At 39.1% G+C, this 15,734-nt stretch overlaps 1 protein-coding gene across 2 annotated transcripts in view; it reads right to left on the bottom strand.

The window, feature by feature from the left end:
• Positions 1–15,734, bottom strand: part of ERC1 (ELKS/RAB6-interacting/CAST family member 1) — a 310,968-nt gene that overhangs the window by 246,450 nt on the left and 48,784 nt on the right. For both annotated transcript variants that reach the window (XM_009278946.2, XM_009278947.2), the window contains exon 2: positions 5,077–5,493. In XM_009278946.2, coding sequence (XP_009277221.1) covers positions 5,077–5,493 — 417 coding nt within the window. The remainder of the gene's footprint in view (positions 1–5,076; positions 5,494–15,734) is intronic.

Genomic DNA, 15,734 nt, shown 5'->3' with positions numbered 1-15,734 from the left:
TGGCTGTTTCATTCTTTATGATGAACTATGCTGCCATTCTATTACACTGATATTTCAATGAACACCTCACCCCACCTTCAATACCTGCTTAGCCTCAAAGTTTGAGCCAACCACTCCCTTTTCCCAGGAGAATGCTATAGCCACAAGATCACAGTTTAACTTAAAGGGAGACTTGTTTTTGACCTCTTGCTGAAGGTACTGACAACAGCCACATACAGCCCGTCACAAGTCACTTGCAGGACTTGCATATCCTTCATTATAAATATGTGGTAAAACTGTTATGAAGGAAGAAGAACTAGCACGGTGCCTGACTTCTACTGCATCTTTTCAGGAAAAGCCAATGGTTAGGGCCATGTATATTATCAGGACTCTGAATATATGTTATACAAGGCATGATGGGATTGATGGCTTCATAGGTGTATCGGGTAGATACCAATAAGCACACTGGCCAATGAAAGGAAGAGAATACATTTGGGAACTTCCCCTCATACATCCTCCTTAGTTCTTACGATTTGAGACATCAAAGGATATCTCTACCTGAGCAGGAGAAATGCAGTGATATGTCAGTATATCCTGGAGACTCCAATTAGTATATGCCATAGCACTGCTGTGAACAAAGATGTATTTGGCTTGCAGAGTATGTATGTCCAGTAGCAACCCAGAGACAAACAGGACATCAGATTAACTATTGTTGTGAAGTCCGTGCTGATCTCCCTTGCAAGGCAGTAAGAAAATGGGACAACATTGCCAAAGTCGTTTGGCAAATATCTGACAATAACACAAAATAAGCAGCTTCTTTTTGTTCCCCCTGGGTAGAACCAATACAGATAGTTTTGTTTTCATCCTTTCTTCTAGGCAGATGAGAAATTTGGCCTAAACTTTTTTCTCCAAAAACTCTCAAGAAGATACCTCTTTGTTGACTGTGACACTAGAAGTGTATGGTTTCAGTTCTTTCTTCAGATAGATATTCCTAAAGACAGAGAGTAATGAACAATTCAAAAGAGAAAGGTTTAATCAAATTGGTGTAATGATGTTGGACCGTCCTTAGGAATCATAGTTTGCCCAAGGTACTCTAAGTGTCTAGAACACCATACGTGGATACAATCACATCATATTCTGCCATAAGTTGCACTGATATTTGGTGTATTTACTACTCTGTGTAGCTGAGAAAAACATATTTCTACTCAGTGCATCTAGCATTTTGGGTGGGGGGGAGCAGGGAGGTTGTCAAAAAGAGCACAGCAAGCTTCAATATCTTTAGAGCTATGTACTGTCACTGCCATCACTGATAATTCTGCAACAGGTGAGTCTGGAACAATGAGGTGGCAGTTATTGTAACTTGGGAGCTATTCTGGAAGCTGCATTCCAGCTGCTGGATTTCATCAAGTATTTCTTGCTGGTATGAAAATAATTTTGTTTCTGAAAGTTAAGTCTAGAATACCAACAATAATATAAATAATTTTCACTTAGACTTAAGAATGGGTATTCAAAATAGCAGCCCTCTTTTTATAAGCTATGAAGCTTAAGCTTGTTTTCTAGGGCAAAGGAATGTGATGCAGCCACACTGTCATCTGCTGAAGTCAGGGCATCCAGATCCATGTCTGTGTTCAGATGTTCAATGAGACATTTAATTTTTCATTATTTTGTATTAATGAGAGACTGTCCTCTGTGTCAGTGAGTTGCCAAATACATCCTATGCTGGACACAGGATCTTTCCTATGGACTTGTATGGAAAGATTGCCCGAGTTCCCCGAATTCAGGACATTTGGGAAAAGCCCAAGAGAGTCAAATTGCTTATGGAGATACCTCTCACTATCTGCAGGAGAATCCATTTCATAACCTGGATATAGGAGACTGACACAGTGCTCTGGGAGATGATCAAAGATATGCAATATCTTCTATATGAGGAACAATTAAGTAGCATTGGACTTTTCAGCCCGGAAAAAGAGAGAACTTGGAAGGGATGTGACAAATCTAAAATTGGGAGTGGAACAGAGTCTCGGTAATGATCACCCGTTCACTGTGTCTTCCAGTGCAAGAGCAAGAGGCTGTCAATGAAGCTACTGGGAGACAGGTTCAGACCTGACCATTTCTCAAAGGAAATGAGGCAGGTACTTCCTGCGACTGAGAATAGGCCTGTAGAACCACTTACCAAATGATGCTACAGCTGCAAAAGTTTACACGGGCTGAAGACGACACTGACCATGTATTCAGATGGCAGATCCATGGAGGATACTAAACTGACAAGTCCCAAAAAGTTCAAGAAAACCCTCATCTGTAAATAGTTGGGAAGATGGGACAGCATTACAGAGAAGTATCATGTTTGCCTTGTTCTTACCCTTTCCTGGGTGTCTGCATATGGCCATTATGCAAGACAGAATGCTGGACTAAAGGTATCGTTGGCCTGAAGCAGTACAGCTATTCCTTGGTTATGATCTTATCAGAACCACAAGTCTAGGCTCTCTAAGAATCTCCTTTCCTTAGGAAATTAGTGCAATCTGTAGTACAATCACAGTAATAGCAATAGCTGAATAAATCGATGAATTCACATTTTCAAGGTCAGACTGCTGGCCACTGCACCAGCATTGTCTAAGAAACCATCTGATGACCTTGAGTCTCAACATCACGCTTCAAATTACATGTAGGTTTCAAAGTTGAAAAATGGAGGGATACCAGATACTAGCAGATTCTGACATCTCAGAACTCGCTTTAGCTAAGATGGTCAAAACTGCTATTAAAGTTTTTCTCAGCTTTCCTAGCGTGTTAGAACATGAAGTGTAAATGCTGAGCTCCCAAGTACATGCAAATCCCTTTGAGATACTAATGCTTCCTTTAACAGCAGTATTTAAAGAAGAGTTTAGCGTGCCTTTCCAGATACTGGGAATGCTAGATATAGAACCATCGAGAAAGTAGATTGATTTCTTCAAGGCAGCTCAAAAATTCTATAGTTAGTATCTGGGGTAGCAAAGGGTTAAAATAACCTAAAACTATGGATATACAGATAAACACACAATAGATTAGCTGAAGAGGGTGACGCAGACACACCTAAGAGGTTCTGCACAGAGACAGCTTCCAAGTGTGGAACAGTGACAGCAACTCTGAACCAGATCCTGCAGAGCAGAGCAACTTGGTGCTCAGGAAGTCAGATGCAGTCAGCTACAGTTCAGCAACATACCCTGATTTTCTCCAGCCTCCTGGAGCCCCAAGCACGAGACCTGAGCTTCATGCAGACAAGCCTGAGTTCAGTTAGCTCAGTCTAGCCCAGAGCTCAAGGACAACACACAGGTACTAACAAAACCCTTCCTGATGTGACCCAGCTCCATAAGGAGATAATTTGCCATCTCTGCACACGGCACCATGTTTCCAAGGCTACCAGGGTGCTCAGCTTCAATGCTGGATCCCACACCACATAAATGGCTTGAGCTACAAATTACAGTATACCCAGCTTAACCTTCTCAATGCATTAGAGCTGGGTGAGCAGCAAAAAGTAATTAATTTTAAAATGTTAGATAAACAGCATTTGCACTTTCAAAGTCAGTAACTCAATCTCTACCTTCTCCAGGAAATCTTTTACCATAAAGGCTAGGATGTAAATGGTTGATGATTTCCAGATATGTGTGAATGAAGCAAGAATTCTTATCTCTCAACATCTACTCATCAGTAGCAGAAACAAAAGTAACCGCATTCCTAAAAAATTACACAGCTCCTGCCAGCTTTTCATTTACGTTGCTGTACTTAAAGCAGAAACAAATGGAAGCCATTTGGGGCTCTTCCTGAAATAGATACAAGAATTGGAACAGAATTATCATTGGTTGCTAAATAAAGGAAAAACTGTAGTGTAGAAACTCTGGAATCATATTATCTTCACTCCAGACACTCAAGAGATTACTGCTCTAAAAAAACAAATCTGGCCTAAATCTGGCTCAGAAATGCAATGGGCTCTCGCTTTCTTATATAAATGCTTGCAAGAGCACAAGCACCATGGGTCAGGCCATGGAAAACATATGAATAAGAGGTATTAAGAAGTATTTATTTGCTGCAAAAACTCATCTCAAAAACCTCTGTGCCAGACCTTGCTTCCCTGGCATCTTAGAGAGGGGGCTTAAAACTTGTGTATGCGTCAGGCTTTCAAAAAAATGCTGAACCACAAAGTAGACATGCAATGCCCAAAACAGGTCATTAGATTCACACACACGACACATACATGTATAGCTATCAATTCATGCTTCAATCTACAGATGTATGTAAAATAATCTTTAAGAAAATCTTATCATTAGTGAATACATGCATATACATACGTACCTGTGTATGTACACAACACACGCTGAATTACTAGACTTTTAGAAGTTAATATTAGAATACTTTAGGAGGCTGGTTCACAAGAGGAACATGCATTTAACAATGTCAAGAAATTTAATTACACTGGCTACACAACTCATTTTCCTTTATTTTTCTAAGATACTTATATGTAGCCTATATTTTATTATAATTAGTTTAGGATGATTAATAGTGAAGAATGCCTGCCATTGCACTCCTCTAAGGTGCAATACAGATATAACAATGGTTTTTCTTTTCTGTTTTCAGAGGGATGGGTGGAAGGGGTTACTATGTGTGCGGCAGTGTCCCTTTAAGTAATCTTTTTTTTGGCTGTGCATCCAGGGCAGCTAATAGTTTTATCAAATACCCTTCACAGCAAGACGACTGTTTCCATGGAAACCGTAGAGCAATCATCCATTACTCCTGCAAAGATTTCTCTCAGCTCTCTCCTAAATACAGGTAGCTACTTTCTCTCAAACTGAAATAGAACGGAAGAATGAATTTGAGAGTCTGTGTGACAATTCACCTCCAGAGCTTCATATGGAGACTACGGGGAAAGTGGGGCCTAAAGCACAAAACCCCAGAAAGCACACGCAAGGAAGCCATAAGAAGTTTTAAACAGGGACAAATTCTGTCAAGTCTGCAATGCAAAAAACAGCTTATAGAGAGGACAGAAGATTCTTTCCTTAGAGCTGTGAAATGGAGAGGAGACAGAGAAGAGCTTAAGACTGGAGATGAACCCAGAACTTGGTCACTTACCTCTCTCAGCATGTTGTTTTCTTTTTCCTTCTGTTCGAGAAGGCTCTCCAAGTGGTGCACATGCATCTCTGCCTCAGCCAACCGTCTTGTTCGCTCATGATCCTCCTCAGTGGCTTTTGCTGACAGACCTTTACTCTGCAGCATCTCCAGCAGCTTTTTGATGGACTCATCACGTGCATTTAAGGTCTGTTTCTGCGTCTCAATACGCAGTTCCATCTCTTCTAAGGTTTTACGTAGCAGGAAGAGTTCCTTGGCCTGGCGTTCGTGCTCTGCATGAAGTCGTTGGAAGTTTTCCTCTGTCAGCTCTGCCACAAAGGGCTCACTGGTTCTAGTGCTGCTGTCTTGCTGGAACAGCTGGTTCAGGTCCCGCTGGATCCGAAGCTCATCTTGGAGAGCCTGGATAGTCATCTGCATATGCTAAAAGAATAAATAAATAAAATCAGAGGATTCCCTCCACTGGAGAAATAAAGAGAACAGTATGAGCCACGTCAGTCCTCCTGAACTACCAACCAAGAGGAAACCGCAACACTGACAGACCAACACTGTTTTTTGAAAGCAGAATTGAGGTGGAACTGGATTATACTACAGAAATTTCAAGTCTCTCCTTCTATGCCTGGTAGAGGTTGCTTAACACTAGAAACCTCTTACTCAGGTGACTCTCTCACTTCCACGAACTTGAGTGAGTCACTATTTCAAATGGGAAACTGTCAGTAGGCATTTGTCAGTAAGCTCAGAGCTTAAAATATTTTTTTTTCCAAATGCATGCCTACCCTATAGAAGAATTCTGCATAACAAGTCCTAGACTAGAATTACTATCTTGACAAAGCAGAGGGACACATGACTATCAGAATTTACATACCGTCTAATAAAATGTAATCAGCCATGAAGGCTCCCAAGGTCTTCAGTACTAACACTACACGTAACACAGATTTCCCAGTTGACTTACAGAAGAAACTTCGGCATGTCAGGAAGAACTACAACTATAGAAAACTGGATATATGCTGACTGGGGAGAAGGGTCACATCATACAATTTTATGCATGAGGATTTTAGTACAGAACAGAAATTACCACCTTACAAAGAGGAATGTGAAGTCAATCAAGTGATCTTTGATCATTGATCAAACTAATTTCTGGTTGTGCAAGACAATAAATCCTGTCTCAATGACTGTGAATACAGTGGGTTAATATAGTGGGATAATATAAGAGAAGAACAGTTTGCCTAGAAAAAAGTCTTCGCTTCATATTTAGATAAACATTTGTTGTTTTCTCTGCAAGACAGAAGTATTAAGACAATAATGAAGAAGTAATAACACACTGAACAAAGATCTGATTACCAGGGATGAGATATGCACCAAGTGATACATCTCTACTCCCTTAAGAGTGGCAGACATGCTTACAATTTAGTCTGAATGTGAACAAGTCAAATGGACTGATCCCTGGGATCTACCTTTATATTACAAAAATCAGTGTCTGCAATACAGCTACTTCCAGTATTCACTAGGACTAAAGTACTAGTTAGTTAGTATTAGTTATAATCTATTATCAGGCTTGATGCAGGAGACACAGTTAAGGTCTATAATGTAAAGATGGTGCCAAATTAATATGTTTGACATAAATCCCAGTACTTCATTTCACTCAAATATTTGTGTAAAAAGGAGATGTAAAAAGATTTGGGTTTAAATATTACTCCAAGATTATATTTATCACAATTTTTATGTAAAATTCCTTGGAGATATTAAAAAGCTGCCTGGAAATGGTTCTGGGTATCCAGCTCTAGGTGGCCCTGCTTGAGCAGGGGGGTTGGACCAGCTGACCTCCAGAGGTCTCTTCCAACCTCAACCATCCTGTGATTCTATGAAAAGACAATAGAAGATAGTATTTGCAGCACAGTTACCTACCTTTAACCTGTTTTACAAACGTTAACTGTTAGTTTGGTTGTATAGAATGCATAAAGGCAGTCCAATCCCATTTTCTTTAAAAAGGCCAGTAATTTAGACTGAGTACTTTCACTCCTTTTGTGTTCTGGCCTAAGAAGAGCTTTTCAAAACTAAAGGTGCTGTTTCACAATCAGCTCACCTAAGTCCACGCTGCCACTAAAAGGAACAGTCCAGCTCTCTGTCCTTCCTCAGGTGGCTGGCACTGACAACTAGATCTAAACTTCACCTGGCTGAAAATCAGCCCCATCAAAACCAAACAAAACATCTTTCCAGCCAGATCTCTGATCCAGTTGACGACGTGACTACACCAATGCTGATCCTGGTGCAAAGTAGGGGTGGGAACGTGCAGTCAAGGAGCTGGTGGAGAAGGAAATGAAACCATCCTTTATGATACCAGCATAAACTGAAATCAGCTTAACTGCGTAGCCTCATGATTGATTTAAGATGCTGTAATTGTCTTTTCTTCTATTTCAGCAACGCAATACTTGGCAGTTACTAATTCTGTTAATCTAAGACTACACTTTAGGTTATAGAATCTGTGTGATAACATAGCACAGGTATGTTAGGTGAGGGGATAATTAATTACTCTGTTCTAAGAGGTACATTGTGTTTATGTATTGGTGGATGATCAGATTTATTTTCAAGTCAGCATTTAGCAGTATAAGAAAAAAGTATCTCAAGGGATTTTGAAAGTGTTTTTAGTATTCACTTTTTTTTTTTTTTAATTAAAGATTTCAATTTTCATTTACGGTCATTTGTCCAAACCACAGTCAAAGTGAAAATGTCAGACAACCTCCAAGCCTTAAAACTGAGCCACTACCACAAACATGCCAGCGTGCAGGTAGGCAATCAAAACTACTACATCTGTTCAATTAATGTATGTTGACCAAGCTGTAAGAGAAAACCTACTGCACTCATGAAAAGGTTTGCCTCATCTGTACCTATACAACACCAATAAAGCCAGTAGGACTACAACAGCAGTAGTGACAGAATATCCTTAAATTTTGTTAAACTTAAACAATAACCTCACTAGATACAACTTTACAATTCCACACATGAGTTAATTCCATTTGTATCTGAGAAGCCCTACTTACCCACAGCCCAGCTGTGTGTTGCTCCTCCAGCTAACAAACAAATTCCCACATGCTTCCACCTGCCTCTCCACATACTGCCACTTCAGCATTTCCTTTCTCCCAGGCGAGAAAAGAGCTTCTTCTGAACAACCACATCATCTACTAAATGAAATTACTTCCTCTATTCAGTGTTGTCTCAGACTCAAACTTGGGTTATTTATAAACATCAATGGACTAAATCACCACAACTAAACTCCCCCATTTTTACCATTTGATCTGCTGCGAAATCTCATTTCAGGTTACATAGGCAAAAACTGTGTCTCAGACCCACAGAAATTATCTCCCCCAAAGCTGGAAAAGCCCCCGTGCAACTTTTGGGTCAAAGAACCGAAATCTATTATACGATTCAGAAACATGATATGAAATAAAATTTAATACCAGTGACAAACAGTATTTATTAGTATCCATCAGTCTGTTAAGTAAGGACATAAATGGTCAGCAACTGCCTTGAATTCAGTTTCCCAGGAAAAGTGAAGAGGTAGGGCGAGGGGAAGGGTTAGCACTGAGTTTATGAATTACAATCACTGTTCTCTGAACTGCTCAGCTGAGAACAAACTTCATTATGTGCAAGATAACTGGAAAATACGCCATAGAAAATTATTTTATGCTTTTGACGCCCACTCCTTTCCAACATGCAAGATGTATGCAAAATGGGTTCTTTTCTGTGCTTTCCAAAAAAATTTATCATTTTCACAATAATGGAACGATACCCTTTATTAGTTGTCATCATAAATAAAGTACTTTTTCAGTTAACATAGCTCCTCTTCTATATCATTTCAAAGAAAACTTCCTTTTGCCTCTGAAGGAGCAGGCAAGTCTTACTGGCTTCTCATCCATTTCTTAGACTTCACTTTTTAAATCGGTGACTATCCCAGAAAGGCAAAATATTTTCCAAGTTCATGTGATACTAGCCACTGATGCTTAATCCTATTTCTAGGACCTGACTAGAATCAGGTCAATTTTTCAATCAAACTTGAAAAATACTGTTGAAATTTCTAATCTAGAAATAAACAAGTAAAGATACTTTTAATACCACTGACCTTAGTTATGTCATACTCTGCTGAATAAGTACCAATCAAGCTTTTCTTAAATAGCTTAATAAAGGTAACATAATTAAAGTCAAAGCAATTATGTTGAACCTGTACTTTGCTTGAAGCTTATTGCTCTTATTTCAGACCTTGAGGATTCCCTATTTTTTCAAGTAATGAAAATTGGTCTTTAAGCCTCACTACAAATTATAACTACACCTGCAAATCACAAAGATATTTTTGTGAGCGCAGTTCTCTAGTAAGTCTCTTGCTGGTTATGCCCAATGTACTTTTCTCTTGACAGAGCTAAGCCCCTTCAGGCCCACCTCAAATGTAAATCCTAAAAGGGCAAGGTGCAAACACAACCTCTTACCAGATGTTCCTCTGCCTGTATTACTTCCATGGGGCAACTTGGGAGTTTGTTAACCAGGCTCTACGCAGGGACAGAGTTTGCCTTCACAAAATTTACATCTGTAAGTAGCAGAACATGATTCAATCTTTGCCTCCACCTAACAGGATTCAAATTCACATTTCCCACACCTTGGCAGATTGGTTAGAGTTTCCAACCTACAGTATGAATAGAACCAATGATACAGAAGTTCCTTATATTTGGTTCACAAAGCAGTCCTGTTGTTGCAGTCTCAGGATAATGCAACGTACCTATTGCTATACTGGTGAGTTTGGGAACCTTGCTGCAGGCAGCTCTTTTCATCTCTCCCTGTTGAAGCTTTTCCCTTTTGCATGAAATATTTAAAGATTCAGTAGGCCTGACAGAAAATACTAAAGAGAGCACAGCTTCTTATTCTAATTGGTAGAACGCATAAGAACAGAAAGACCTGGATAGCAATACTTCCAATTAACTTAAATGTTTATCATCTTACCACTCCAAAGGAAGTGGGGGATGTGCATTTTAACATACTCGGACAGAAAAAGGAATTTAATTGAAACTCTACAGCCAAGACCTGTATTCTAACCCTACATCTTAGATCAAAAGGAGGCAGCATTGCTACTAGCATGATCTTGAAAGAAAGGATTAAATTGTGACATGCTTTTTAAAGAAAGGATTTCCACACCCATCTTTGCAAGACAGAGCTTGACCTACCAAGCTATAGTGTTTAAGATTCCAATACGCATTTGTCCGTTTGTTTTTTGGTTGCCTGATCTAGGCTATTCCCACTGCAGATACTGTCTTTGTAACTACCGTAATCAGGTACATAACTCATCCCATACTTTATTCAAGAAGTCTAAACACCTAAATTTGAACTATGGGTTCTACAACAGAGGCGAGGCACCCAGGCACAGAACACTTCTGTAGTTAAGTTCTCCTTAATCTCCTGGATTTAAATTCTAAGTAGGTTTTAAGTAGGTTAACCAGGGAAATTACTTTAATTTTTGGAATACCAAGAAAAAATTCAGTACGTTCGAGAGATGCCTGTCCACAACCAGCAAAAAGGAAGAGAAGAACCTACCCTTTCCCAGCAACAAGGGAAAACATAACATGCAATTATATGACACTGTGTCACAGAAATGTGTCACAATGAGGCGGGAAGCATCGTTACATTCTGCAAAACTCAACAACTTAAAAAAAAATTCTCCTCTTACACTGGGAGAACACTGAAGACTCTCATATTGATGAGCAAGAGAATATGGGGTGATGGAAAGCACGGGGAGAAAAAGAGAGGTCCTACTAGAATACTCAGTGGTGTGTTAGAAAAGCTTCAGCCTGGAAGATAAAGGTTCAATCTCTTACACATCATCTTCATACATCCCAAATGAGGCTCCTTGGGTGGATCTCTAACAAGATATTCTTACAGAAGGGACTGAGAGAGATTCTGCTTTGTACAAACACCTGAATATTGGCTGACTTCGGAATTTAAACCTACATCTCCCACATTCCAATGTCATAAAGGGAAGATGAATCTTGGCTCAAGCTCTTTGTCTGAATTAGCCAAGAGACCCCTTATCATCTCCCACATTCTAGTGAGCATCCCTGACCAAGTCTATTTCTTGCTCAGGGGTTGATCTCATCCCACTCTTCTCTAATTTTTAATCAGAAATTCCACTCCACAGGGAAGAAATTTTTTCCTAACAAAAGTTTTGCTGAAATCAGCAGATTCAATAAACATTTCTTACAAAAATATTATTGACAAACTTAGCTACTGAAAATTTCCTGATTACTTCTACTGTTAACCCACAACACCAGTGCATCCTGTACTGAATGACAGCTTTATGATCTACATGTATTTGGCAGTTTTCTGCAAATCTGCTCAGTGATCAAGCTGTTCTTCATGTAGAAAACAGTAAGCGCTTGGAAAGACATAGGACAGGTTTGCATTTTTTATAACATATCACATATTTCTGTATTTATTTTTCAGGATTCAACCCAGGGATAAAGAAAAAATAAAAAAAAGAGACAGATGTAATTTGTTAATTGACGCCAGTTTACAGCTAATCTCTTATTCAACCAACTATTTTTTACAGCTGGGAAAATGAGACAAGCTTTCAGCTACAAAAGCCCTTCCAGATCTGAAATAGATGTAGCACCTACAAACACTGCCTTACTTTTGTCTTTAGATCATTAGGACTACAATGCTACTACTCTGGAAAGAAAAGATACAATAATTACGATATATTTTATTTCAGAAGGACAATTCAGTAAGGCCTACCCTCAAATGTACATTACCAGAAAATGACAGAACTTAAAGGTGCTTTTCCTGTCAGCAAATCTGCATGCACAATCACAAACTTTTGCATTATGACGATTCCTCTCATGTTCTTTACAACGAAAGCATTTCAAACATTTGTAAGAGGATGAACCACATTCAGCTCAAAAGAGATCACATGCCAAATGGTAGAATAGGATTTGGTCTCTATGGGAAATCATTTTCTCCCATTCTCAAAGAGTTAATGTTTTGGCGGCATTTCTGGGAAATAGATTCTGCTGAATGCACTGCAGAAGCAAAGGCCTGGCTGTCTGAGGGAGTCCCTGCTGACATTCAGCTGCAGCCCACGCAAAGAAACTGAAAAAAGGGCTAATGTCAGGTGTCCAGCAGGGCTGTGATGAAACAGAACTTGCTGATTCCAGAAATGCTACATATTCCCTCTAAGATGGATCAGGGGATTCAAAACCCTTATTTAAATGGAAATGAATGGGTGATTTTTACAATGTTTAGCTTAGACAGAAAATACAGCTATGATTTTAATAGGATTTAATTTGTGAGAGTCAAAGAAAGAGACTTGTATTTTAAAGACAAGCATACATTGCATTATCTCTGAGACAGCAGAAGGGCAAGATGGTAAAAAAAGCACTATAGATAAAGAGCTTAAGTTTTCAGTAATACATTTGTCAGCTGAACTAGACTCACACAAAATGACTCATTTGGTTTAAGGGGGCAGTGTGCAGCAGCCTAATTCCTTCGCCCCTGTCTGTACAAAAAAACCCAACCCAGAAGTAACCCCGCAGGAATGAATTTAAACTCCAAAAGCAAGCAGATCAGAAACAACCTAATAAACCTGTAGCCACAGAAGAACAAAACTGCAATGCAATCACCTCATACTGAGTGTACAGGTACATCCATAAAAAAGGCTGCAAGGTAAAACAGAATAAATGCAGTACACCAGTTATTCAGTGGTAAATGTCCACATGAAAGATTTTACCTATGGTAAACATGAAGCAGCTTATCTTACAAAGAAAAAAAGCAAGCCATTTATATTTTCAAGGAATAAAGCATGTATATGGGCAGTTTCTATAGAATACCTTATTCTGAAGAAATTTGTGCACTTACCTGTGGGATAAGAATAAAAAAATTCTGATTAAGCATAGGCAAACCTAGTAAACTTCTGAAAAACATCAGTTTATCTATCAGTTTTTGAACTATGAACATAATTCTGACAGTTTTCTGGCTTCCTAAGGGATGAGCCTATTTGAGCTCTGTGGCAGATACCACAAATGGTCTAGTAGGCAATAGAAGACAAAGGAAAATTTTTTCTGAAGTCATACCAGTTAGTCCCAGCTACCATGTGTCTAAATTTCCAAAGGTATGTCTACATTAGTAGTTTAGCATGCTTCAAAAGCTTTTTCTCATGCAAATCTTCCTAGCATCTACATTTCACATGCTTTGAGTGTCAGCATGCTACGATCCTGGAGTGCAGAAACTGGATTCTTTTAAGTGCCCCTCATCTTTCTCGAGAACAGGCATTCTGGGATTAGGGCAAATGTTTAGAATTTCTCATCGGAATTGACAATTTCCATACTGATTTTAACCTCTATTTCTTGCTAGGCTGTCCAAATTGAGTTAGCATTACACTACTTAAATATCATGTTTTATTTATATACAAATATGAGCTTTGATTATTTGTTCTTATGCTGCTAAAGAAACAAGAGTCCTTGCATACATGCAGTTTCACACACTGCAGTAAGATAATTCTTTACAGTTTCTGTCTCCCCTGCCTGGCAAGCACAAACTTCTTTTGTCACAAATTGCGTTGATAAAATGGATCCTCATGTAAGAGGTTTCTGTGAAGAAAAAAAAGGCCAACGCACAAACATTAGACCGATCCATATTCAGGCCAGCCACGACAGAACTTGCAGAATTCGAACTTATATGATTTTGCATGTGTATACAACACACCCAATTTCATCCATGGTATAGATTCCTTCTAAACGTTGCATCCATGGAATAGGGGCTTAAGTACCAAATTCAGCTTTTGTGAACCTCTTATCCCATGAAAGTAATTAGAAATTATTATGATACTTGAGGGAAGAACAACTTTAACATTTACATATGTATAAATGTCTAATATTTTCAAATTAATAGCATCTATATGAAATGTGACTAATTTTGTTAATAGATTAGGAGCTTTTCTGAGATAACATATTCTTATTAGTCCCCTCTATTAGGGAGGTGAGCAAATATATCTTTCCATTAGCTGATGCAAGGAATCAATCCAAGATAAAAAGGTGCTCTGCTGCACAACCTTTGATCTTGTGTTCAGTATTTTCCAAGACATGAGCATACATCAACACTATGCTCTAAAAAGGAAAAATAGCTGATGATTGATAATGAAAGAGTACTATACGAAAAATCAATGCACAAGAAAGCTGTTGACTACTTTATCCACATCACCCTCCCCTTGCCACCACCCCCCCATCCCCAAATGTAAACCACCTTCTATACTAGTTGGTTTGGAGAGATTACAGTATAAATCTCAATGCACACGTGCATGGGTCCCACAAGAATATTTTGTCAGAAATATTTTGAATAACTGCATCTGTATGCATAAACCCTATAGCTCTCATGTAAGGGTATAAAATAGGGAGTAGGCCTGATCTTTAAAGCTTTTTGAATACTTCACGCTTGTGACTGCTGAGGATGAAGAAACAATTACAAAGCAGGCTGTGATACATAAATTGGTAATATTTCAAAGAATTAGTTTTAATATAAAATGGTAAGCTTTTCAATTTCTGCTTGCCCACAGCAATACAATACTTTGTTCTTCCTGTCAATCTGGAACACAGCATAGTGGCATCCTTCACCTGCAAGCAACAGTGGAAGATCTCATAAGCTACCTGATGCTTGGAGACTATCTATTGATGACCACAGCAGCAAGTGTTCTTTCCAAACTTGTGCTTCCAGAAATTGAGTTACTGTCCAGATAAGATATCAAGAGCCCAATATTCATCTGCTCAGCTGAAGAAATGAAATATTTGCTAGCCCGATCAGACTGCACTATAAAACCTGGACAGTGGCTCACCAGCAATCTGAAAACACTGAAATTTACAGGCGTTTTGTCTGTTGGCTTTTTAAAGACATTTTCTTGAGCAAGAAAAGCATCAGATGACCAGATATGGCCACAAATATGAGAAGACTGCACAAAGGACTTGATCCTGTCAAATAATAAAACACGTGACATTCAGGATCTCATAAACAACATATGGCTGTACTGTGACACATGGAAAGTTCTTGCCAATGGAGTCTTTGCACAACCAAGATAGGGAGATAACCAACAGCAAAAACTAGCTGCTGCCTCTCAGCTGCACAGACCATGTGTAGAATGAGGCTTTGCCAGCCTGCTTATAATTTTCCTTCTGCTGATTAGATGGTAACCTTGCAAGGCAAAAGTCATCTTAGGGAGATGACTACAGAGTGCGGAGGCCCTGTATGCCCCACACGTCATCCCACTGTTTCACAAGAAGATGGGACTAATTTGGCTATGTCATGGTAATACTTTCATTCCTGCTTTACTTGTTCATAGCCTTTCCAATATGCCTTCCTAACTGCTTTCTATACCATTCATAATTGTAAGCATTGCATCTTCTCACATTTGCCATATCATCAATTCTTCAGGGAAAGTAAAACAAGTTTCCTGGAAAAGCATTTGCATGTGGTTTTCTTGTTTTAAGCCACAATAAGGAACAACTGCTGACTTTCATACTCAGTTGGCCCAAAATCCAAAAGGCCTAAAATGATAGCTGAAACAAGAGCAGTACCCAGGTACATCATCAGCCACTGTAGAGGACTATAATTTGTGCACTGCTATATACAGAAAAAAACCCCCT

Source organism: Aptenodytes forsteri, unplaced genomic scaffold (assembly GCF_000699145.1).
Source record: "Aptenodytes forsteri isolate BGI_AS27 unplaced genomic scaffold, ASM69914v1 Scaffold241, whole genome shotgun sequence".
Classification (NCBI taxonomy): domain Eukaryota; kingdom Metazoa; phylum Chordata; class Aves; order Sphenisciformes; family Spheniscidae; genus Aptenodytes; species Aptenodytes forsteri.
This window is presented reverse-complemented; position numbering and strand designations above follow the sequence as displayed.